Source organism: Odocoileus virginianus, chromosome 6 (genome assembly GCF_023699985.2).
Source record: "Odocoileus virginianus isolate 20LAN1187 ecotype Illinois chromosome 6, Ovbor_1.2, whole genome shotgun sequence".
NCBI lineage: Eukaryota > Metazoa > Chordata > Mammalia > Artiodactyla > Cervidae > Odocoileus > Odocoileus virginianus.
This window is the reverse complement of record NC_069679.1, coordinates 6,849,865-6,872,119: the sequence shown is the minus strand read 5'-3', so window position 1 is coordinate 6,872,119 and position 22,255 is coordinate 6,849,865. Positions and strand designations below refer to the sequence as shown.

Below are 22,255 nucleotides of genomic sequence, written 5' to 3'. Positions count from 1 at the left end.
AGACACCCCTCAGAGCCTTTGCTCACACTGTTACCCCTGGCAGTCCCCACACCCTCCCTGCTCCGCACCATCTAGCAAGTGCCTCCACATTCTTCAAGTGTCTTGTCCAGAGTCCCTTCCGGTGAAGCTGGCCCCACCTCTACAGTTCTGTCCATCCTTCCATTAGAACCCTGATCACTGGTCCAGCTTTCCTTCTCCATCTTGCCCCTTTTCCACAAGACCCTGAATCCCTGGGGGGCTCAGACAAAGCCCCATTTCACCCTGGCAGAAAGAAAGGAATCAACCACAAAGGCGTAGGAACCGCCCAGTTATGGAGTCACGGTGGGGATCAGCTGAAGGCACGGAGGCTAGTTGTTCAGTGAGATGCAGGGATTGGGGTGAGGGAGTGGACAGTGAGAGCGAAAGGTGGGAACCCTGTAGTGAAAGAGGCATGTGGCAGGGGCTTGGCAGCCTGGATGGGGAGCAGGAGGTGCGGAGGCTCCAGGGAAGGTGGGTGATTTTTTTTTTTTTGTTGTTTAATAGTTATTTATTTGGCTGTGTTGGGTTGCGGCATGCAACTCTTAGTTTTGGTAAGTGGGCTATAATTCCCTGACAAGGAATTGAACCTGGGCCCCCTATACTGGGGTCATAGAGTCTTAGCCAGTGGACCACCAGGGAAGTCTCACCTTTTCTTTCTTTCTTTTTCTGTATTTTTTGTTTTTTGGCCACCCCAAGAGGCTTACAGGATCTTAGTTCCCTGACCAGGGATCAACCCGTGGCAGTGAAAGTGCCTAACTACTGGACTGCCAAGTAATTTCTCAGGCAGTCGTGTTTGAATGAGTGAGAGAGTAAAGGAATGAATGAGGGATCCAAAGAGAGGAAGGAGAAGTGGGAGAACCAAACTTACCTTCTACAGTGAACTCTGGCTGGCTGGGGATGGGTGGAGACAGAGACAGATGCTCTCCCATGATGCTCTCTACCCAACCACCTGGCGTTTCACAGGTTAAGGTGGGCTGGAGGTGATGCATCAGGTCCAGAAGGGACCAGGGGACTGGGTGGCCTCCGCTTTACCCTGGGAGGGGGCTGACTGGATGCCCTGGGCCCAGGGCCAAGCTGCCAGGCTGCTGACTCAGGCCCTGCTGGCCAGCTCAGCATTCCTGCCCTCCCCACTGAATTGGGGCTATTGAAGCCCTTTGTAGGGGGGTTAGGCCACTGGTCACACCCCCAACCCAGAGCCTTCGCTGCACTGAGGACTCTGCAGTCAGGAAGAGGGGCACGCAGGCACTGGGGGGTCAGGCGGAGAGCGCCCTGGACACCAGCTGCTACTCTGGGGGTGTCTGGGACCAAGGACAATCCAGGTAAGCTGACTAGGCTGGGTCAGAGAGGGGAGCCCAGGGGCAGGGAATTGCCTTGACCCTTAGGACTGAAGACCCTGGGACGGCGACGCTTCTTATGACCCCCGGCTTGGGGAGGGTCTGTCTCTCTGAATAGGCCGCATTGTGTACATGGGCTGCTGCAGGGGTTCTGTGGCTTGTTCTCCTCCCCCATCAGACTAGAGCATCCCTAAGCCAGAGAGGTTTCCCCAGTGGGTTGAAGCCATCACAGAGTATAGGTTGGGTCTCCCCCATCAGGCAGGGACACAGGGTGGTTTGAAGCCTTGCCCATCAGACCCAGAGCTCCCCAAGCCCAGTCTTTGTCCTTCTGAGTATCTAACTTGAGGATTGTATCTGGAGCCCAGTCTCAGCCTGTGCTAATGTGTCCCAGCAAAACCACAGAGAACCTGCCCCCAAAAGAGCCAATGCTTCATCAGATGAAGCATCCCCCACTAGTCCCACCTCCTCCTCTCTTGTCTCTGCCCTCAAGCCAGGATCTGCACCCCTTACCCCGAATCCTGGCTGCTTGGGCTGACACCTGTCAGATGTGCTTTTTCAGGTATGGGGGAGGGCCGGGTGCCATGAAGCCAGTGCGCGTTGTTACTCTTTGCTGGGTGCTACTGCTGGCGTCCAGGCTGGGGGCCACCAGGAAGGAATCCCCAGAAGAGGCCTCCTTCTACTATGGAAACTTCCCACTTGGTATGTCCACTCTTCAGTTGCTCTCTCCGTCTGTCCATCTGTCTGTTGGCTTGCCCACACTGGCTGACCTGTCCAGGAGTTTTGGTGTTTCAGCTTCCTTATAGGTAGGATGGTGAAAATAACTCCATGTAGTGGTTCTGAAATAAAAGCTCCTAACAGATTTTTTAATATTTATTGGAGTGTAGTTGCTTTTCAGTCTTATGTTAGTTTCTGCTGTATAGCAAAATGAATTAGTTATATGTACACATAGAGCCCTTCTTTTCTGGATTTCCTCCCCATTTAGGTCAGCACAGAGCATTGAGTAGAGGTCCTTGTGCCATACTGTAGCTTCTCATTAGTTATCTGTTTTATATATTGTGTTTATGGTGCCTAACAGATTTTTTTAAAGTTACTATATAGAACTAAATGCCAATCAGAGCTAAAATTGTGCAGATAATGCTGTTAATGTATTATGTCTCTCCCCTCCCCCTGCCACACATGCTCCCACTCCCATAGGGAGATAGGGCAGGCTGCCAGGGAGGGGGCTTGTCCTGTGGTCCTGGAAGCACAGCCCAGGATCCCAGTCCCAGATGGGGAGTAGGAGAAGGCTCAGGGCCCAGCTTGGGGTCTCCCCCTGCAGGCTTCTCCTGGGGTGTGGGCAGCTCCGCCTTCCAGACTGAGGGCGCCTGGGACCAGCATGGGAAAGGGCCCAGCATCTGGGACACCTTCACTCACAGCGGGAAGGGGAACGTCCTTGGGGACGAGACAGCAGACGTGGCCTGCAACAGCTACTACAAGGTCCAAGTGAGTGATGGGTATGCGTGTGCGAGTGTGACTGAGCATCACCTAGCGAGAGCTGGGAGGTGACATACTGGGGGAGCCCACATGTCAGCGTCCACCAGGTGCTCTGCTAAACCCCCCAACCCCGATGCCATTGGGCAGGGAGGGGCTGGTGGTGACTGGGGCTTGGGGAGGGGGTGCCAGGATATGGGAAGGTATGTGGCTGTAGAAGGAAAAGAAAGCAGGGCCCACCTGAGCCAGGGCCTTAGTCTAAGGGATGGGCAGCTGAAGGGCCAAGGCCATGACCCTAGGGCCTACAGGCCATCGTGGCCTGACCCCCCTGGCCCCTGTATGGGAATTGGCCCCATGGAGACAGTGGGACCAGCTCATCCTCTCTCCCTATGCCCAGCACCCACTTTCCTCTCTGGATTGGGGGTCCAGCACCCTGACGGATTTCTCAGAGTACCCCCATATCCTGCCTTTTACTCGACTCCTGGCATAGCCCCAGGAGGAAGCAGGGGGAGGTGGCATCACCCCTGTTGTATAGATGCGGAGTGTGGGCAGGAGGCGCCCTGGCAGGGCCTGGCTGACCCAGCCCGCACCCACCCCCGTCTGCACAGGAGGACGTCGCTCTGCTGAGAGAGCTGCATGTCAGCCACTACCGGTTCTCCCTCTCCTGGCCCCGGCTCCTGCCCACGGGTGTCCGAGGTGAGCTAAGACTACCCTATCCCTGCCCCAGAGTGACCTCTTTTGGTCATGTTGGTTTGGTGGGGACTCCACAAGTCCTGGGTGGGGAGAACAGCCCACAAGCACAGTTTCCCCAGCAGCATCTCTCATGGGTTCTGAAGGTAACTGGGCTCAGAAGTCCCCATTTTTGTCACCAGGGACTGGCTTCATGGAAGAAAATTTTTCCACAGATGGTTTTGGGGGATGGTTTCGGGATGATGCAAGCACATTACATTTACTGTGTGCTTTCTATTTTTATTACATCAGCTCCATCTCAGATCATCAGGCATTAGATCCCTGAGGTTGGGGACTCCTGGCTGGACTCCCAGGAGTAGCTATTCCACCATCTGAGACCCAAGTGCTGGTGGACTGAGTGTGCCTTCAGGCCTGCAGAAAGCTCCAGGGTCCCGGCATAGTGCACTTCAGAAAGCCAACATCCTTTCTCATCATGTCTCCTTTTATTTCCCCTTCAGCTGATGGGGTGAACAGGAAGGGAATCCAATTCTACAGTGACTTCATCGATGCCCTTCTGAAGAGCAACATAACCCCCATCGTGACCTTGCACCACTGGGATCTCCCACAGGTGAGGCTGTGCAGGTTCAGAGGCCCAAGGGGAAAGCTCAGCTCAGCAGGAGGGAGCCTGCTCTGGGCACTTGGGATGGCCAAGGTGAGGGCAAAGCCTGGAGTCTGAGCTCTGGCTCAGGATAGGAAGATGGCAGGAAGTGAAGAAGAAATCTCTCAACTTACCCATGGCAGGGAGGTAACACTGATTTAACTGATGTTTGTAATTCAGTGGTAAGTGCAGATTCTGATGTTTCCCAAAACATTTAACCTAGAAGCAACAACTCAAACTTATAAAGAAAGAAGTCTCATTTGAGTAAGAGTTCATGGAATTAACAAATTTGCTCAGCCTTTCTTTCCCTAGTTTGTTAGAATTAGCAGTTTGTGCTCGTATATGAGCACTCTTGGGACTTTCCTTGTGGTCCAGTGGTTAAGACTCACTGCTCCCAGTGAAGGAGGCACAAGTGTGATCCCTGGTCAGGGAATTAAGATCCCACATGCCAAAAAAATTTATAAGTTAATAAAAAAAAATTACAAAAGATGAGCACCCCCACCCTCCCAGATGATCTCTGTAGGAACCTCACTGTTAGACAGCACCATTCAAGAAGTTTTTCCATTTGCTCAACAAGGCTCCTCAGAGCCCAGCTGGCAGAGGAGTCGTTTCTGTGGTCCCTGTGACGCAGGGTGGCGGGAGGGCAGAGGACAGGACGCCGGCTTCAGGGAGGTGTGAGGGAGAAGATGGAGTTCCATCGACGCTTTGGAGGGCTGGGCATGAGGCGGGAGGAAGCCTCTGCACTGGGGCTGGGGGTGCAGAGCAGGCTTTAGGGACGTGAACTAGAAACCACCTTCATCTTCTTCCCTGGTTAATCACTGTCACTGCCCCTTTAGCATTCCCTCAAACCCTCCAAGACAAGTTCAGAAGGCAATCTTGATGGAGCGATGAATCTTGGGGAAATCTTGCATGATGAGCAGATGCCCTTGGGTGGGAGAGAGCCCTGCCCTGAAGGAAGCAGAACTGCTCTCATGACAGAGGCTTCTGGGAGGTTTCTGAGGCCCTGCACGGCCCTGGAAATTCTAACCAGGGTTCCCACTCCCAGCATTGTGTCTTCTTTCTTCAGAATTTATAATCAAGATTTTCTCATGATCAGACCTCTTTCCTCTGGCAAATTTTCTTAAATACTCATTCTATACAGTTCTTTTTAAGCACGAGAATCTCAAACTTTCTCTGCTTTCTCCCTCTTGTTTGTATAAGGTATAATATGTCTCCATGTTTCTCTACAGTTAACCACTGCCACTATCTTCAAGTCTTTTCTCTCTCTCTCTACTGGAGCGTAATTGCTTTACAAAGTTGCGATGTTGTGTACGTTTCTGCTGTACAATGAAGTGAATCAGCTACACACACACACACACACACACACACACACATGTTCCCTCCCTCCCACCCGACCCATTTCACCCCCCTAAATCTTCAAGTTTTAATGCCTGAGACCCTGCATCTTTGCTCCCCTTTCCTCTAAACATCCTCCAAGCTTCTTCCACAAACTTGGCCCATTGACCCCAAAAGTCTTTTCTGGAGATGGACCCCTGGGGCACCTGCTTCTCTCTCCGCCCCTCTGTTCGCAGCTGCTCCAGGCCAAGTGCGGCGGGTGGCAGAACGTGAGCATGGCCAGCTACTTCAGTGATTATGCCAACCTGTGCTTTGAGGCTTTTGGGGACCGTGTGAAACACTGGGTTACTTTCAGTGATCCTCGGGTAAGCAGGCCCCCACTCCAGGTGGGAAAACCCACTTTCCAGCCAAGAGGGCACCCCGTCACTTCTCATGGGTCCTGTGGGCCCCACTTGCCATCCCTGCAGACAATGGCAGAAAAGGGCTACGAGACGGGCCACCACGCACCTGGCCTGAAGCTCCAGGGCACGGGCCTGTACAAGGCAGCTCATCATGTCATTAAGGTGAGGTGGGTCCTTCTGGGGGTGAAGGCTGGGGTCAAGGTGGAGCGGGGAGCCCCAGTGACAGCTAAGCCTGCCCAGGGGCCCAAGTCTGAGCCCAGTCCTCTGCCACCTCGCACCTTGGCACCCGCGCAGTCCCCTTCCCTCCATGGGCATCTGTGAGCGAGGGTCCCATCCAGTACTCTCCTGGACACTGCGGCCCAGATGCCAGGACTGCCCCCTAGAGCAGGCAATCTGGCCGAGGGGCTGGAGCCTCAAGTGTGAAAACTTGTCACCTACAGGTCTAACTGTCTTGTGGGGCATGGTGACAGGAGGAAAGGGGGATGACAGAGAGCTGGGGCGAAAATCTTCAGTGCACGAGCAGAAGAGGAGGGTGGTGAAGGACAGCAGTAGGAAGGGGTTAGGAGTGCTTGTCTGATAGCATGGACGTCAGAGGATCTGGAGTTTTGGGAGGAGGAAGGAGAAATCATTTGGAAGCAACAACAAAGAGCAAGGCAGACACTCTCCTAGGGTATGTGGGGTGTGAGGGGGAAAAACGGCATCTGCTGGAAAGAGCTGCAGTGGCTGCAGTGGTCTGCAGGGGCAGCCAGGCTCAGTTAGGGCAGAAACTGAGGAGGACAGAGGAGATGCTGAAGGGCCTGAGAAGCGGGGAAAGGAATGGGTCCCATTCCAGGACATATATGAGGGTCCAGGTGATGATGACCGGGGAATGGATGCAAGGCCTGGTGGGGTGGCCCCCAATATACTCTCAACAGAAGGTGGACAATCTGATCAAGAGGGCAGGCAAGGGACCACTGGGGACATACAAAACCCTCAAATTCATGTCAGCAAGAGAACTTTCTCATTCTTTCTCTATGGAGCTTAGGATTTCTTTAACTGAATATTTAAAGGGCAGAGCTCTGAAGACATCAGTGGGTCCCTGGGGGAGAATGTGGACAGAAGGCAGGTTGGCACACTTTGCATTCTGTTTCTCAAGACTGTTTCAGATGCCTGGTGTTTTCCTAATTTCCTGAGTGCACATGCTGAGAGCAATGCCTAGGGACAGCACAGGACAACCAGGGACAAAGCAGACACGTTAGCAAAAACCTTAGAGACAATAAGGGATGCAAAGTGGTGGCTGATGCGTTCATACCAGATTTAGACCTAGTGTCCTCCACAGTACAAGGAAAATGGAGGTCAGAGGAAGGGGGACTATGGATCGGGCTAATCAATGCTGTACTCATGAAAAGGATGAATCTTAAAATGATCTCCAGAGTTAGAAAGGAGGAGTTGAAAGGGAGGAGAGAAATAGATAAGGTCGGCACCCCCGATGGACTCCTTTCTCTTCCAGGCCCACGCCCAAGTCTGGCACGCCTACAACGACACATGGCGCAGTCAGCAGCAAGGTGAGTCCTCCTACCAAGAGCACTGAGAGCAGACGCGTGACCAGTGGAGCAGTCATCCTGCCTGCCACCCCCTCTTCTTTCTTTTAAGGTCTGGTGGGGATTTCATTAAACTGCGACTGGGGGGAGCCTGTGGACCTTAGTAACCCCAAGGACATAGAGGCTGCCGAGAGATACCTACAGTTCTGCCTGGGCTGGTTTGCCAACCCCATTTACGCCGGTGACTACCCCCAAGTCATGAAGGACCATATCGGTGAGCCATGTCACCTTTTCAGACTCCAGATACCACAGCAACAGTATGGAGCTCGAGTCAAAGGATGGACAGGCAGGGGGAAAGAACACGCTGGGCTGGTTCGGGTGAAGCACTCAAGGGGTAACCCAGCCCCCAAAGAACTGAGAACTGGTTGTTTGAACTGGAAGGGCGAGGGACATCCAAACAAGTTTCTAGACCCGGAAAATGAGAATATCAGAATCCAGGGGAAGAACAGTTAGCAATTCTCTAAACCGCTTTCTTCTGTGTTCTGTTGTCCTGTCTTCTCCTCCCCACTCCTCTCCACCCAAATGCAGTGAAGTAGGAGTAAGGAGTCAAAGACATGGTCTTGGGTGGACTCAGTCCTATTGCTGGTTCTTTTTGTCCCTTGAGGAATACTTTCCAAGTTCTGCTTTCCACAGTGTCAGAGAAGAGAATAAAGACAATGCTATAATTTCAATGTTTTTAACTGCCACTTCATAGAAAACTCCAAATAAAATGGATTGAAAAGTATAGGATTTATCATCTTACCTGAAATCCAGAAAAGGGTGATCCACAAGTAGTTAATTCAGCCCTCAGGGATGTCTTTGGGAACCCAGATTCATCTTTCCTACTCTGGCACTTTTAGCTAACTTGTCATCTACTTTCCAAGGCCACAAGATGGCTACAGCAGCTCCAGGCATCACATCTTTGTATATCAACACTCTGAAGCAGAAAAAAAGGGAATAGCATATCATCTGTTTTTAAGAACAAGGAAAATCTTCCTAAGAAACAGCTTCTACTTCCAGTTGACTTCCGTTTGAGCCTCAGTTCAGTTCAATTCAGTCACTCAGTTGTGTCCAACTCTTTGTGATCCTATGGATTGCAGCATGCCAAGCCTCCCTGTTCTTCACCACACCTGGAGTCCACTCAAACTCATGTCCATTGAGTTGGTGATGCCATCCAACCATCTGATCCTCTGTCGTCCCCTTCTCCTCCTGCCTTCCATCTTTCCCAGCATCAGGGTCTTTTCAAACAAGTCAGTTATTTGTATCAGGTGGCCAAATTATTGGCATTTCAGCTTCAACATCAGTCCTTCCAATGAATAGTCAGGACTGATTTCCTTTAGGATGGTGTGGTTGGATCTCCTTGCAGTCCAAGGGACTCTCAAGAATCTTCTCCAACACCACAGTTCAAAAGTATCAATTAAAAAAAAAAGTATCAATTCTTCAGCACTCAGCTTTCTTTATAGCTCAACTCTTATCTATACATGACTACTGGAAAAACCATAGCCTTGACTAGATAGATGGACCTTTGTTGGCAAAGTAATGTCTCTGCTTTTTAATATGCTGTCTAGGTTGGTCATAACTTTCCTTCCAAGGAGTAAGCATCTTTTAATTTCAGGGCTGCAGTCACCATCTACAGTGATTTTGGAGCCCCCCAAAATAAAGTCTTCCACTGTTTCCCCATCTATTTGCCATGAAGTGATGGGACCAGATGCCATGATCTTAGTTTTCTGAATGTTGAGCTTTAAGCCAACTTTTTCACTTTCCTCTTTCACTTCATCAAGAGGCTCTCTAGTTCTTCTTCACTTTCTGCCATAAGGGTGGTATCATCTGTATATCTGAGGTTATTGATATTTCTCCTGGCAATCTCGATCCCAGCTTGTGCCTCATCCAGTCCAGCATTTCTCATGAGTTACTCTGCATATAAGTTAAATAAGCAGGGTGACAATATACAGCCGTGACGTACTCCTTTCCTGATTTGGAACAGTCTGTTGTTCCATGTTCAGTTCTAACTGTTGCCTCCTGACCTGCATACAGATTTCTCAAGAGGCAGCAGGTCAGGTGGTCTGGTATTCCCATCTCTTTCAGAATTTTCCACAGTTTATTGTGATCCACACAGTCAAAGGCTTTGGCATAGTCAATAAAGCAGAAATAGATGCTATTCTGGAACTATCTTGCTTTTTTGATGATCCAATGTATGTTGGCAATTTGATCTCTGGTTCCTCTGCCTTTTCTAAAACCAGCTTGAACATCTGGAAGTTCACTGTTCATGTATTGTTGAAGCCTGGCTTGGAGAATTTTGAGCATTACTTTACTAGCATGTGAGATGAGTGCAGTTGTGTGGTAGTTTGAGCATTCTTTGGCATAGCCTTTCTTTGGGATTGGAATGAAAACTGACCTTTTCCAGTCCTGTGGCCACTGCTGAGTTTTCCAGATTTGCTGGCATATTGAGCGCAGCGCTTTCACAGCATCATCTTTCAGGATTTGAAATAGCTCAACTGGAATTCCATCACCTCCACTAGCTTTGTTCATAGTGATGCTTCCTAAGGCCCACTTGACTTCACATTCCAGGATGTCTGGCTCTAGGTGAGTGATCACACCATCATGATTATCTGGGTCGTGAAGATCTTTTTAGTAGAGTTCTTTGTCGCCTTTGCGCCTCAGGGGACAGAACTGTCACTAGCCCCAGGGTGCCCTGACCACCAGGACTAGAGCCTCAGAGGTTGGGGGGGGGGGGGGGTGCGGCGGGAAACAGACTTACAGAAAGGTTGTAGCTCTCAGAAAGAGGGTGAGAAGGAGAACACAGAAGCAGACCAGCATGGGACTACTGGGGAGGCGACCAGCAGTGTCTGGCCAATCTAAAACCTGTAATTGGGATTTGGTTTCAGCCTCCCTAGAAAAAGGCAAGGATGACAGTGAAATAGATTAAACTCTCACACATCAACATTATTTTAGAGTTTGACTAAGAATGTTTGCATCAGCGTATCAAAAATTTCCCCTTCTAAAGCACCATTTTATCAGACTTCTCTAGAAGAGTTGGCAGCAAGTTCTAATTCCAACTCGGTCACTAACCAGTGAGTGATTCTGGGCGAGGTGCTTCACCTCTTCCTGTCTCAGTCTTTATAATCTAAAAGTGAAGGGATTAGTGTCCATAAATTGTTAATGTGGCCACGTTAAGAATGCAAGTTTTGCTTCCATTGTTGTTATTCTATTGAAGTGGTGAGTGAGACTGGTAACATTTTTTGCTAGGCTAATGAGTAAAAATTGGATATAACAAGACTTTTCAATATTAGAAAAGATGAAGGAATATATAGTAATGTACTTGCTATCTTTAACTTCAAGGGTCCTAAAATAAATTGTTTGAGGAAACTGGATCTCAAAGATTATAGGTAGGGGATTTTGAAGTGTGTACCTGTTCCAATGGAGATCAAAGAGGCCCAACTAAAAGTAACTGTGGACTGACTGACATGATGGCTACGGATTGAGCAAATCTTTTTGAAAGGGCTGTGCTATCTTGGAAATTATGACTGGAGGAACTAAGGTGATTGCCAGTGGAAAGAACCAGAACATGCAGAATTCCATAAAAATGTATTGACTTAAATAATTTTGCCTATGTTACACATAACCATTTCTGTGACACATCTGTGCATACACACTCAAAATCTTGAGAAAATCATTCCTGAAGATGTGTAATAAAAAAGCCCTCAGATAGGACAGTGCCCACATGGAACAATCCTACAGACACACCCCATCATTCACACGCTGTGTTTGCTCTCTCGGGACCCTCAGAAGCCACTGCAGGCGCCACAAGATTGTACTAAAGAGCCAAACTGACTACTTATTCTAGAGAAGTTCTTGGGCTTAAGGTCAATAAACCTAGACCCCACCAACTCCAACTCTGAAAATTTAAGTGAGAACAGGGCTCAGTTTTTCCTTTATACAATGTGGAAAGAAGGATCTTCTATGTAGTTTTTTCTTTTTTTTCCTCCAGCATTATTGACTATAGTTGACAAAACAATTAATATTTTCTTTAGTAGTGAAAGCACTCTGCCTGAAATCCCATTTGCAAATTACTCCCAGACATCTCTGAAGCGTTCATTCACAATAAATACATGAAGATAGGTAATTCTAGACCAGTACTGTGCAACAGAACCTCTGGTGATCATGGAAATGTTCTACATGTCCTATACCTGTGCTGTTCAATATGAGAGCCTGTAGTGAGTAGTGTCTATTTAAATTCCAATAAAGCAAAATTAAAAGTTCAATCCTTCAGTGTGACAGCTGAAGACGCAGTCACATTAGCTCTATTCCAGTAGCCACATATGGTGAGTGGTTATTGTAGTAGACACTACAGTGACAAGTCCTATGGTTTTTCTCAAGTTCCTAAATATAACTGAAAATAATAACATTTAGTATTTAAATGGATTTAATAATACAATCTTTTCACTCATTTAATCTAAACCAGTAACCTCTTTGGAAACACTTTTATGACTGCATTTTAATTATCAACTCATAAAAATGTTACTTTCCTTTATACATTGACTTAAACTTTTTTTGAGTAGTTTATACAAGGACATATTTCAAAGTATATCTTTTAAACATCTAGTTGTAGTTCCCAAGAAACAGAATGATGTAAAAATAAAGATGATTTGAGGGTCAGGACAGTGAGGATGGCAGCTGTTTACTGAGCTTTCTGTGAATAAAGTCTTAACCTGAGCACTCATTTTCTGTTTTGAAGGCAGCAAATTTCTGACCTTAATTTATGTCTTTCTTTAAGCCTCAAACTATGGAACTTGTGTCTAAAATATTTCTTTTTTTGAACATAAAGATGAACCTACAAACATCAAAGTTATTGTAAAAAAATTAAAATTTTTTCAAGTACAAAAAAGTGAAAAAGGTTAAGTTTCCTTCCCTCCCCCACCTCACTGTTCCTATCCTCCCAGAAGGAAGTACTTTCAGAGATGGATTGTGCACACATAAGCAAAAAATACTGCTGCTTGGTGTGTATACATACTTACATATTCATAATGCTCTGCATCTTTGTTTCACTCAAGCATCCATCTTGACACTCATCTATGCTGGTATATGAAACACCGCCTCATTCATTCTAATGGCTGCAGTGTGGTACTGATGTAACACACCCCATCACTTACCTATTAATCAGTCTCTCCTGACAGCCCTTCAGGTTGCTTCCAATCTTTTGCTAATGAAGATCCTTGTACATACATCCTTTTACATAAGTAGTGTAGAATAAGTAGATTTAGTATCAGTCAGTGAAAGGACATACACTTTTACAATTTTGAAAGCGAGGACATTGCCCAACACAGAGGTGGTACCAGCTGACACCACCACAGGCCTGAACATGTCTCTCCCCTACTGGCCAGAGTATCACTGGCCTCCAGTTCCCTTCCCAGAGGCAAACAAAATTACCAATTTTTGATGTAAGGAATAACCTAGTTCTACTTTTTTCCAGATAGCTGTACAACTTTCCACAGACCACTTATTGAGTAATCTGTGAAAATATTGCTTTTAAGCAATATGAACTGAAAAATTTTTGGCTAGTATTCCAATGACGAAATCCAGTTTGAAAGGCTAAGATTACAATTTCCATGCTGATGCATTCCAAAGCCCATGATCTGGATAACGGCTTACATGTCAACACACCAATATCATTGTGGTGCCTGACAATAGAATGACTGTGAGAAAATAAAACTTGGTTAAATTCTACTTTTTTCTCTCATTAGGAAGAAAGAGTGCAGAGCAAGGCCTGGAAATGTCGAGGTTGCCAGTGTTCTCACTCCAGGAGAAGAGCTACATTAAAGGCACATCTGACTTCTTGGGCTTAGGTCATTTTACGACTCGGTACATCACAGAACGGAACTATCCCTCTGGCCAGGGTCCCAGCTACCAGAATGATCGTGACTTAGTAGAACTGGTTGACCCAAACTGGCCTGATCTGGGATCTAAATGGCTATATTCTGTGCCATGGGGATTTCGGAGGCTTCTCAACTTTGCTCAGGTGACTACATTAAGCTGAAGGACATTTTTTACCTGAATTCATGTTTTTACAGCATAAGCTCAGGTGCCTACATTTAAAAGTTAAATTAAAGAACCCAGTTACACTTCAGCAGCTACTAGATACAGGCCTTAAAGAAAGACTAATGTGGACTTCCTTGGTGATCCAATGGTTAAGACTCTCAACTTCCATTGCAGGGGGCACAGGTTCAATCCTTGGTCAGGGAACTAAGATCCCACATGGTACACAGAATGGCCAAAAAAAAAAGATGAATGTCTACTAATAATCATATATAGAGATCATATACACAGTTGTTATATCTTATATAAATTAAATTCATGTAATATGCATATATATCATATATAACATGATTACATGTGATAGATACTATATACATTTATAAATAAAACTTCAAAAATCTCTTATGTATTTTTCTGCCCTTCTCACCTGTAATGGAACATATGGACAAAAACAAGACCTGAAGCTTATTTTCTCTAAAATGATGGCTTGTCAAGAAATCAATTATTCTGAGACGTCCCTGGTGGTTCAGTGGTTAAGACTCCATGCTTCCAGTGCAGGGATGCAGGGGGCACAGGTTCAATCCCTGGTCAGGGAACTAAGATCCCTTTTGCTTCATGGTGCAGCCAAAAATAAATACATATATATATATATGATTTTTTTCTATATGAACTTGCCTTCTGCCTGCATTCATCTCTAAATAAACATGCTAACTGGCATCTACTAAATGCCAAACATGCCCAATTAGAATATGGCAGGCTTCAATATGTGTTGCCATGATTCCTTTCAGACTCAATACGGCAATCCACTCATATACGTGACAGAAAATGGAGCGTCTCAAAAATTACACTGTACCCAACTGTGTGATGAGTGGAGAATTCAATATCTTAAAGGATACACAAATGAAATGCTAAAAGGTAAGATACAAACTGTCTTCAATCTCATAAATCAAAATATTTAAGGTTATCTTCACAATAGTGTTTTTCAAAGAAAATAAAACATATTCAAAATGTAATAAAATGTCTTTGCAGCTATCAAAGATGGTGCTAATGTAAAAGGGTATACTTCCTGGTCTCTGTTGGATAAGTTTGAATGGGAGAGAGGATACTCAGATAGATATGGATTCTACTATATTGATTTCAACAAGAAAAATAGGCCGCGCTATCCAAAGGCTTCAGTTGAATATTACAAGAGGATTATCACCGCCAATGGGTTTCCCAATCCGAGAGAGGTAGGAATAATTCTCGATGTTATTCTTTCTGGATTTTAGAACTAGGTAACTGGAGTAGAGTTTAGCAAGCACCTCACAGGGGTATCTGGGAACAGAGCCTGGTGTTTTTTCCCCTTCTTGCTTATTTGCTTGGAATGGGGATAAGGATAATGCAATTCTAGCACACAGAACATTAAGAGCAGAGCAGACTAGGGTTATTACAACTTTTCACTTCTTTTCCCACCAAATGGCACAGCAATACAAGTGCACTGTTTCCAAAATGAGATTAAAATAATAAAAAATATTCTATAAAACCTCCCATTTTCTATAACCTACACATTTTTCTATCAGCTCTCTATTCTCTATGCTGTTGCACCCAATGGCAGGGAATGCAAGTTGTAATTTAGAGTGTCTTAATTCTTTTGAAAAAACCTCACTTGTTTATCAACATTCTTTTAGGGTGAGCCTAGTTGGACTATAAATAGAAGCAGTGACTGATAGTTATCAGGTATTCACTATTTTTGCATTAGTAGAAAAGATAGTAATTGCATTATTAGAAAAAGGTAGCTAGATTATAAGAATCAAAACTGCTCTTTGGCTCCCTCACAATGATGCATATGTGTTCAATATATATATACTATAATCAGATTCTTAAAAAAATTTTACCCCACACTATTCCAAAAGTGATTTCAAACAGTGTAAACATAGTCTAAGACAACCTTACTTACCAAGTGGGTTTTTATTAGGTGGAAAGTTGGTACTTCAAAGCCTTGGAAATTTGCTCTATCAACAACCAGATGCTTGCTGCAGGTGAGTTTAATTCTTTGATAATTAAACCATGTAATTAACGTATGTAGTGGTATTATCAAAATCTCAAAATGTGGACCCACCTTAAGTCAATCTTCCAAAACCACATGATTAGAAATGGACTTTTTCCCTTTATTTTGAAGCAATGTCAAATTTCTATCAGCTTTCGAAATATCTTCTAAAAATCTACTATGAAAAAGAAATATTTTGTCTACTCTAGTTTGATTCTGAATCATAGTGTAAATTTATAAATCTATTGTTATAGCGGGCTGCTGGAAGGAGGGAGAAATTCAACCATCCTACCAAATGGAATGAAGAAAAATCCAGGAACACTCTAGACATTATATTCACTCACTCAGCAAGTAATTATTAAACAGTCGCTATTGGCTCAAGGGTGTTTTAAGCCCTGGGGACATAGCAATAAACAAAACAAGGTCCTTGCTCTCATAGAAGGAATTTCTAATGCAATAGGACCTAAAAGGGTCAGAGATGCAGGATAGTAAACATGCATCAAGAAAAGCCAATGCATATCATCTGTTTCTTTGTAGTTTGTTTTTATATATAAGGGGCTTCCTTTGTAGCTCAGTCAGTCTGCCTGCAATGAAGGAGACCCAGGTTCGATTCCTGGATGGGGAAGATCCCCAGAAGGAAATGGCAACCCACTCCAGTACTCTGGCCTGGGAATCCCATGGACAGAGGAGCCTGGCAGGCTACAGTCCATGGGGTTGCAAGAGTCAGAGATGACTTAGCAACTAAACCACCATACATAAGGGCAATGAGATAAATACACTTCCTGTTTTAACAATTTTTTTTTTAACTGTTATGCACATTTAACAAATTCATCTTTAATGTAGTATCAGAGGTGGAAAATGCTAGCACAAATCCTACCAACTCAGCTATTTTTTACAGGCCAATATACCACTGTCCCCTCCCCCCTCATCTAAATAATCAAGCAATATTAAAGATGTATATTCTATTAAATTAATACAGAAACATGATGTAGCATTTACTACTGAGGCCACAAGCTCCATGAGAATAGGGTCTGTGCCTTATTTATCTCAGTAACCAAGGATGCCTGGCACAAAACCTAAAAGCAGGCATTTCATAAAAGTCTACCACAATATTAATGCACATGGAATAATATTTATCATTTAACTCTTAAAATGATTTAGCTATGGTAAGAATTACCATAAAAATGTTCAATACAGAAATTCCTATACCTCTTAAGATATACAATCATACCTTTGAAAAGCTGCAAATATTTTTCAAGGAATTTTTTTCCTAAATCCCTCCAATGAGTCCACGGCCATACCACTGTGAACGTACCCAATATCATCTAAATCGCCCCAATGAGAATTATAGAAGCTGAGGAATATGGCTGCTAATATTCTGAGTAAGCACAAGCATTGACATACATATAGACTTTATTATAGTACTGAAGAACCAAAAGTCAGCATTCTTTATCCATATTTTCTAAAATATCTTATGAAGCCCTTACACAATTTTATATAACATGTAATATACCAGGTTCTCTTTTTTATAACAAATGAGATTTAGCAAGTGTGATGATGCCATGTTCCAAGTTTTTCCGGACAGCTGAAGCTTTCAGGATGAAGCTGCATTCACCTTCTCATCTGCCATGTTGGTCTCTCCCCCCACTGCAGAGCCTTTGCTAAGTTACATGCAGATCGTGACAGAGATCGTGGTACCGACAGTCTGCACCCTCTGTATACTAATCGCTGCAGTTCTCCTGATGCTTCTCCTGCGGAGTCTGAGCTGAGACACGGTCACCCATTCTGCAGCTGCATCTTTCAGAGAGAACCATCAGATCTTCTTCAGCATCTTTCTCCTTTAAAGGCTGAGGCACATCTCTGTTTTCAGATTTTGTGATAATTACCTTCCCATTACCTCTGTCCATTTTTGGGGGGGGGGGGTGCAGTTTGAGCTAGGATTTAAGAATTAGAAAATTAAAAGAAAGTGTAAATGAAATAAAAATCACCTGTAACCTCACCTTTCTCAAAGTCAATGTTAGTAGTTTGCTGTATATTATGCACTGATTTTTATTTTGCAGAAAGGATCATACTGCACGAACGGTTTTGTGATTTATCTCATTTTAAAATCTGTTCTGCGGACTTCCCTGGTGGTCCAGTGGTTAACACTTCCACTTTCCACTGCAGGGGGTGCAAGTTTGATCTCTCAGGGGGAGCTAAGATCCCACATGCCTTGTGGCCAAAAAACCATAAAAAATAAAAATAAAAAATAAAATCTGTCTGGAAATATTATTTTAATGTAGAAATGATTACCGTATTAGGACCGTGCTACATATGACAGACAAAGTCAATCCTTCAGATAACAACCCTTTCAGGCAATCATGCAAAAGCACTAGATGTGGACTAAGTAAGTGAGGATGTATACTTTTCTAAGAGAAATTTTCTTATGCTAAATGAGTATCCTTTACTCACTGAAATAGCTCAAAGAAATATTATATACTTAATTCATGTATCTTCTCTGTAGCTGGATAGTTTTTTAAAAGTCCATTTTATTCTTAACTATGCTAAAATACTAAAATTAATATCCATTTATTGGGTAGAAAACACAGCTTAAGAAAGAACGTTAAGCAAAACTCATTCATTATCTGATTCTATTTAAAATTTGTGAAACACAAAAACAGTAAGATCATAGAAAGGGTTATTCCAATCATTCTTTTGGTTAATACTACCTCAAGTTAAACCTTTTAAAAAGGTGCTTACATCCGGGGCTTAGTCCTACATTTGGGATGAGTTACAACCATTTTTCACAAAACTTTGCTTTCAATGTCAAATCAACATGGCTGTTTAGGGTTTTTCTGTTCCATCAATGGCTTTGAAACCACTCTCTACTATATATACAGATTTCAGATACAAAGACATTATCACTCAAAAATTGTTTTTTCATTTTTCCAGTGTTAGGATTAAACTGTCAGTTGACTCTGACAGCTTCTTTCAACTACAGAAGGTAGAAAGGAAATTAAAGACTTGCAAAGCTAACACCTGGTAAGCCTTTTATGTGATTACTAATAATTCATATTTCAAATGTATTAAATCAGCATTTATGTCATAGAAAGAAAAAAAGAAAAAACGTATGGTACTTAGGACATTATGAAGTATTTTCAGAGAATAAAGAATGAACACTCTACCTTACAGAGGGCCCCAGCAGCACACCTCACTTGAAATGCACCTGGCTGCAGGTAACCATGTTAGTAAAGGATATCCTTTCTTCCAGGCTACCGTTTAATGTTAATTCAGAAAAATCTATAACCAGAGAGACAAATCAAAGTTGATTACCACCAGCTTTTCTACTAAGTTACTGCTGAATTTTACAATAATCAAGAGGTGGTCTGAATGATGTGTCTTCTACCTGAAGAGAACCTGTTAGACAAAAATCAACAAAGACGATTTCTTTAAATAGTTAACCTTTTTGATGCACTGAAAACAATGACTAAACAAACCAAGAGGGCTTCCCTAGTGGCTCAGTGGTGAAGAATCCGCCTGCCAATGCAGGAGACATAGGTTCGACCCCTGGTCCAGGAAGATGCCACAAGCTGTGGAGTAACTAAGTCTCCGAGATTCAAGTACTGAGCCTGTGCTCTAGAGCCTGGAAGCCACAAGAGAAGCCACAGCAATGAGAAACCCACATACCACAACCAGAGAAAAGCCCCCTCTCACTGCAATTAGAGGAAAAAAGCTTGAGAAGCAAGGAAGACCTAGTACAGCCAAAAATAAATTTAAAAATAAAAATTAACTAAAAAAAAACCTAAGAGATAAACTAGATTCCTAAAAATCGTATTGTACAGCAGAAACTAACACAACATTGTAAAGCAACTACATTTCAATTAAAAATTTTTTAATTATATATTTTGGGGATTTTCCTGGCAGTCCAGTGGTTAAGTCTCCGTGCTTCCACTACAGGCTGCCCAGGTGTGATACTTGGTCAGGGAATAAAATCCCACAAAATGTGTGGTGTAGTCCAAAAAAAAAAAAAGAGAGAGAGAGATATTTTAAATATGCAAACCTACTGCTTTAATTTTTGTGCCTCTTGCTACAGTTAAACACCTGTCTTTTTCTAATCGTAATATATATTTCAGAAAACATTTTCTACTTAAGATTTATAGTCTTAGGGCTAGAAACACATCCATTTTTTTTCTCCTGAAGACTACTGTATTTCAAAAATAAATGATACAATTAACATTTAGACGAGACCATGTCCACTTCCTTGTGGGTCAACATTTTGGTTTCCATATTCCCACCATCACCAGCAACCATCTGCCGAGCACCCACTGGGTGGGCAGCACTCTACTGGACACTGTTTTTATCCCCCATTAACTCCAAGTCATTATTCTTTCTTCCTGGGGCAGCTAAAAGTACACTTCTCTCTCTTCAGTCTTCCTGCTTTTGATGTCAATTGTTTTATTCAAGAGCATCATACCATTAAGTATCTTGAAAAGCTAGTATTTGACCTAAGTGCTCAGTCCAATGAAACAGAAAGTCTAATTTTGTAAATGCCTATGATCTTTGGCCAAAAATAAATGATTTACTGGGCTTTAATATCTATAACTGAAGCTTTGTGTGAATAATCTATGACTTTTACAAATAAGGTCCTTTTTTTTTTTTTTTTTTTTAGTATGATTTGCTTTATTTCTCTTTGATTCTACATTTTAAAAAACCCTGAAAAAACTACTGTGCTAACTGATTCCAAGTAAAAAAAGTCATCCTGAAAGAAAGATAGTACTTGAACTCTTATGTTTGTCAAGTGAAGAAAAGTGCAGGGAAGAAATAGAATAGAAGTGCTCCTAGTCACTGTATAAGTCACATTAAATTCAATGTTTTTTTTTTAATTACACTAAATTTATGAGTATTACAGCATTTTAAATCTGAACAATTTTATAAATATGGGCAGTAGTTAATATTTACTATGTAAGGTGTTGACTTATAAACTATTTGAAAATAAAACAGCAGGGCAGAAGGCAAAATGAGGTCCTCCTTTAACAGTGGGTCTTCCTCTGGGCCAAAGGTCACTGAATAATTTCTAGACAAACACATCAATAATACATGACGGGTAGAAGAGGTAATAAGGTTCAAGTCAAATGGAGTTTGAATGTGTTTCCAAGCACACAAATATATGATTTCATAAAAATTCCCTATTTTCATAAAAGAAGTCACTGGACCAATACATTAGCAAATAGATTGAACTTTACTGTCCAAAATATCTTGCATTCTTTTTTGAAGCATCAAAGACTCTAGAAGATAGGTTCTGTATACTTCACTTATTTAGCATCATTGGAAAAGGTGTTTAATCTTGTTTAAAAGGTGTTTAATCTTGTATTAATCTCATAACAGAGGTTTAACCTTCATGTAATAAATTTTAAAATGGCATTTTTGGAAAATTCATCACATTTATTCATGCACACTTAAAACTTTTAAAATCATAAATAAAGTAAAATCATAAATCACCTTTAAGTAAAAAAAAAAAAAAAACCTGAAACAACAAATGTAGATAAAATGTTTAAAATGATGATCTTTGACCTTTGTGGCACAATGAAATCACCTGGAGAACTTCTGATATCCAATGATTGATTTACTTGGGTATTAGGGCTTTAAAGGCTCCCCAGATGATTCTAATGATCAAAGCTGGGACCCACCCCTGTCCCCATCATTCCACATCTCAGGGTTTAGTTTAATTGTCTCTTTTCAGAGGTTCTTCTATGCCCCGAGTATATATTTTTGCTACTGTAAACAATACCACAATTAGTAATCTGGTCTCTCGGCCTCTTCACATATGTCTGGTTATTTAAGTGGAATAAATTCCTTTCAATGGAACTGGCAGTCCAAAGAAGGTATTCTTTTTATTCACCAAAATTTTATTTTGGTGGATACCACCCTCCACAGAAGCCATACAACTTGACACTCCATCCAGTAGTGTGTAAGATTTCCCCAAATTCTGGCCAGCATGGTGACACCAAACCTGTTGATCTGTGCTAATCTGACAGGTGAAAGTATCTACATAATATAAATTGGCATTTCTCTTATTATATGTGAGGTTGAGCACCTTTTAAGATTAGATTTGAATTTACTTTTTGGTAGTGGTGGTGGTTTTAGTTGCTAAGTCCAGTCTAACTCTTTAGACCCCATGGACTATTAACCTGCCAGGCTCCTCCACGGGATTTTCCAAGCAAGAACACTGGGGTGGGTTGCCACAGTTCATATTACTTGCTCATTTTTCTTCTTACTGATTTGAAAGTTCTTTATATATTGGGGAATGTCACCCCTTTTATGAACAGGAGCTGCAGATTTCTTTTGCTAGTTTATCATTTGTCTGTTGTTTGCAATGTCTGTCTGCATTTTTTGCCAGGCAAAAATTTACTTTTATACAGTTCATTTTTAATCTGTTACAGGCTCCAGCTTTTATATCACACTTAGAAAAGAGAGCACAATTTTAACTGATGGTTCTTAGGAATTATCAGTTTCTTTAGGACTTCTACAGTTCAGCCATGTGAATCAAAATGTTTCTATTTCACTTAAGAGAAGTTTCCATTACATCTGAATCAAAACATATTGGGTGTGGGTGGGGGGAGAATAAACAATTTCTGGAAATAATTTTGCAACATATCAATCACTACAACAGAACTATTTGTGTTCCCAGCCTCTCAAATTCTTCTTGAATTCTGTCGTAAAACTATCAGATTTCATTTTGGATATCTCTGCAATATTTGAATCAGCCATTTAAG

At 43.0% G+C, this 22,255-nt stretch overlaps 2 protein-coding genes across 8 annotated transcripts in view; one reads left to right on the top strand and one right to left on the bottom strand.

Annotated features, from left to right (window-relative positions):
• The first annotated feature begins 531 nt into the window (after positions 1–531).
• On the top strand, positions 532–17,272 carry LCTL (lactase like). The gene is made up of 13 exons (XM_070468678.1): positions 532–2,051; positions 2,671–2,834; positions 3,431–3,518; positions 4,010–4,119; positions 5,721–5,849; positions 5,952–6,047; positions 7,375–7,429; positions 7,518–7,679; positions 13,186–13,460; positions 14,266–14,392; positions 14,507–14,706; positions 15,432–15,495; positions 17,157–17,272. Exons 1-13 carry the CDS (start codon positions 1,733–1,735, stop codon positions 17,270–17,272), a joined length of 1,905 nt encoding a protein of 634 aa, XP_070324779.1. The 5' UTR covers positions 532–1,732.
• ZWILCH (zwilch kinetochore protein) overlaps positions 16,899–22,255 on the bottom strand; it is a 42,250-nt gene continuing 36,893 nt past the window's right edge. For all 7 annotated transcript variants that reach the window (XM_070468676.1, XM_020876828.2, XM_020876825.2 and 4 more), the window contains 2 exons: positions 18,668–18,782; positions 16,899–17,437 (listed from right to left, as the gene is read on the bottom strand). In XM_070468676.1, the coding sequence (XP_070324777.1) occupies positions 18,694–18,782 (89 nt within the window). In that variant the 3' untranslated portion in view covers positions 16,899–17,437; positions 18,668–18,693. The remainder of the gene's footprint in view (positions 17,438–18,667; positions 18,783–22,255) is intronic.

Excerpts from the sequence above, each read along its gene's own strand:
- LCTL (XM_070468678.1), top strand. The coding sequence starts at position 1,733 with ATGTGTCCCAGCAAAACCACAGAGAACCTGCCCCCAAAAGAGCCAATG. Across the intron at positions 3,519-4,009 it reads CCTGCCCACGGGTGTCCGAG|CTGATGGGGTGAACAGGAAG; the intron begins GTGAGCTAAGAC and ends TTTCCCCTTCAG. Across the intron at positions 14,393-14,506 it reads CACAAATGAAATGCTAAAAG|CTATCAAAGATGGTGCTAAT; the intron begins GTAAGATACAAA and ends ATGTCTTTGCAG.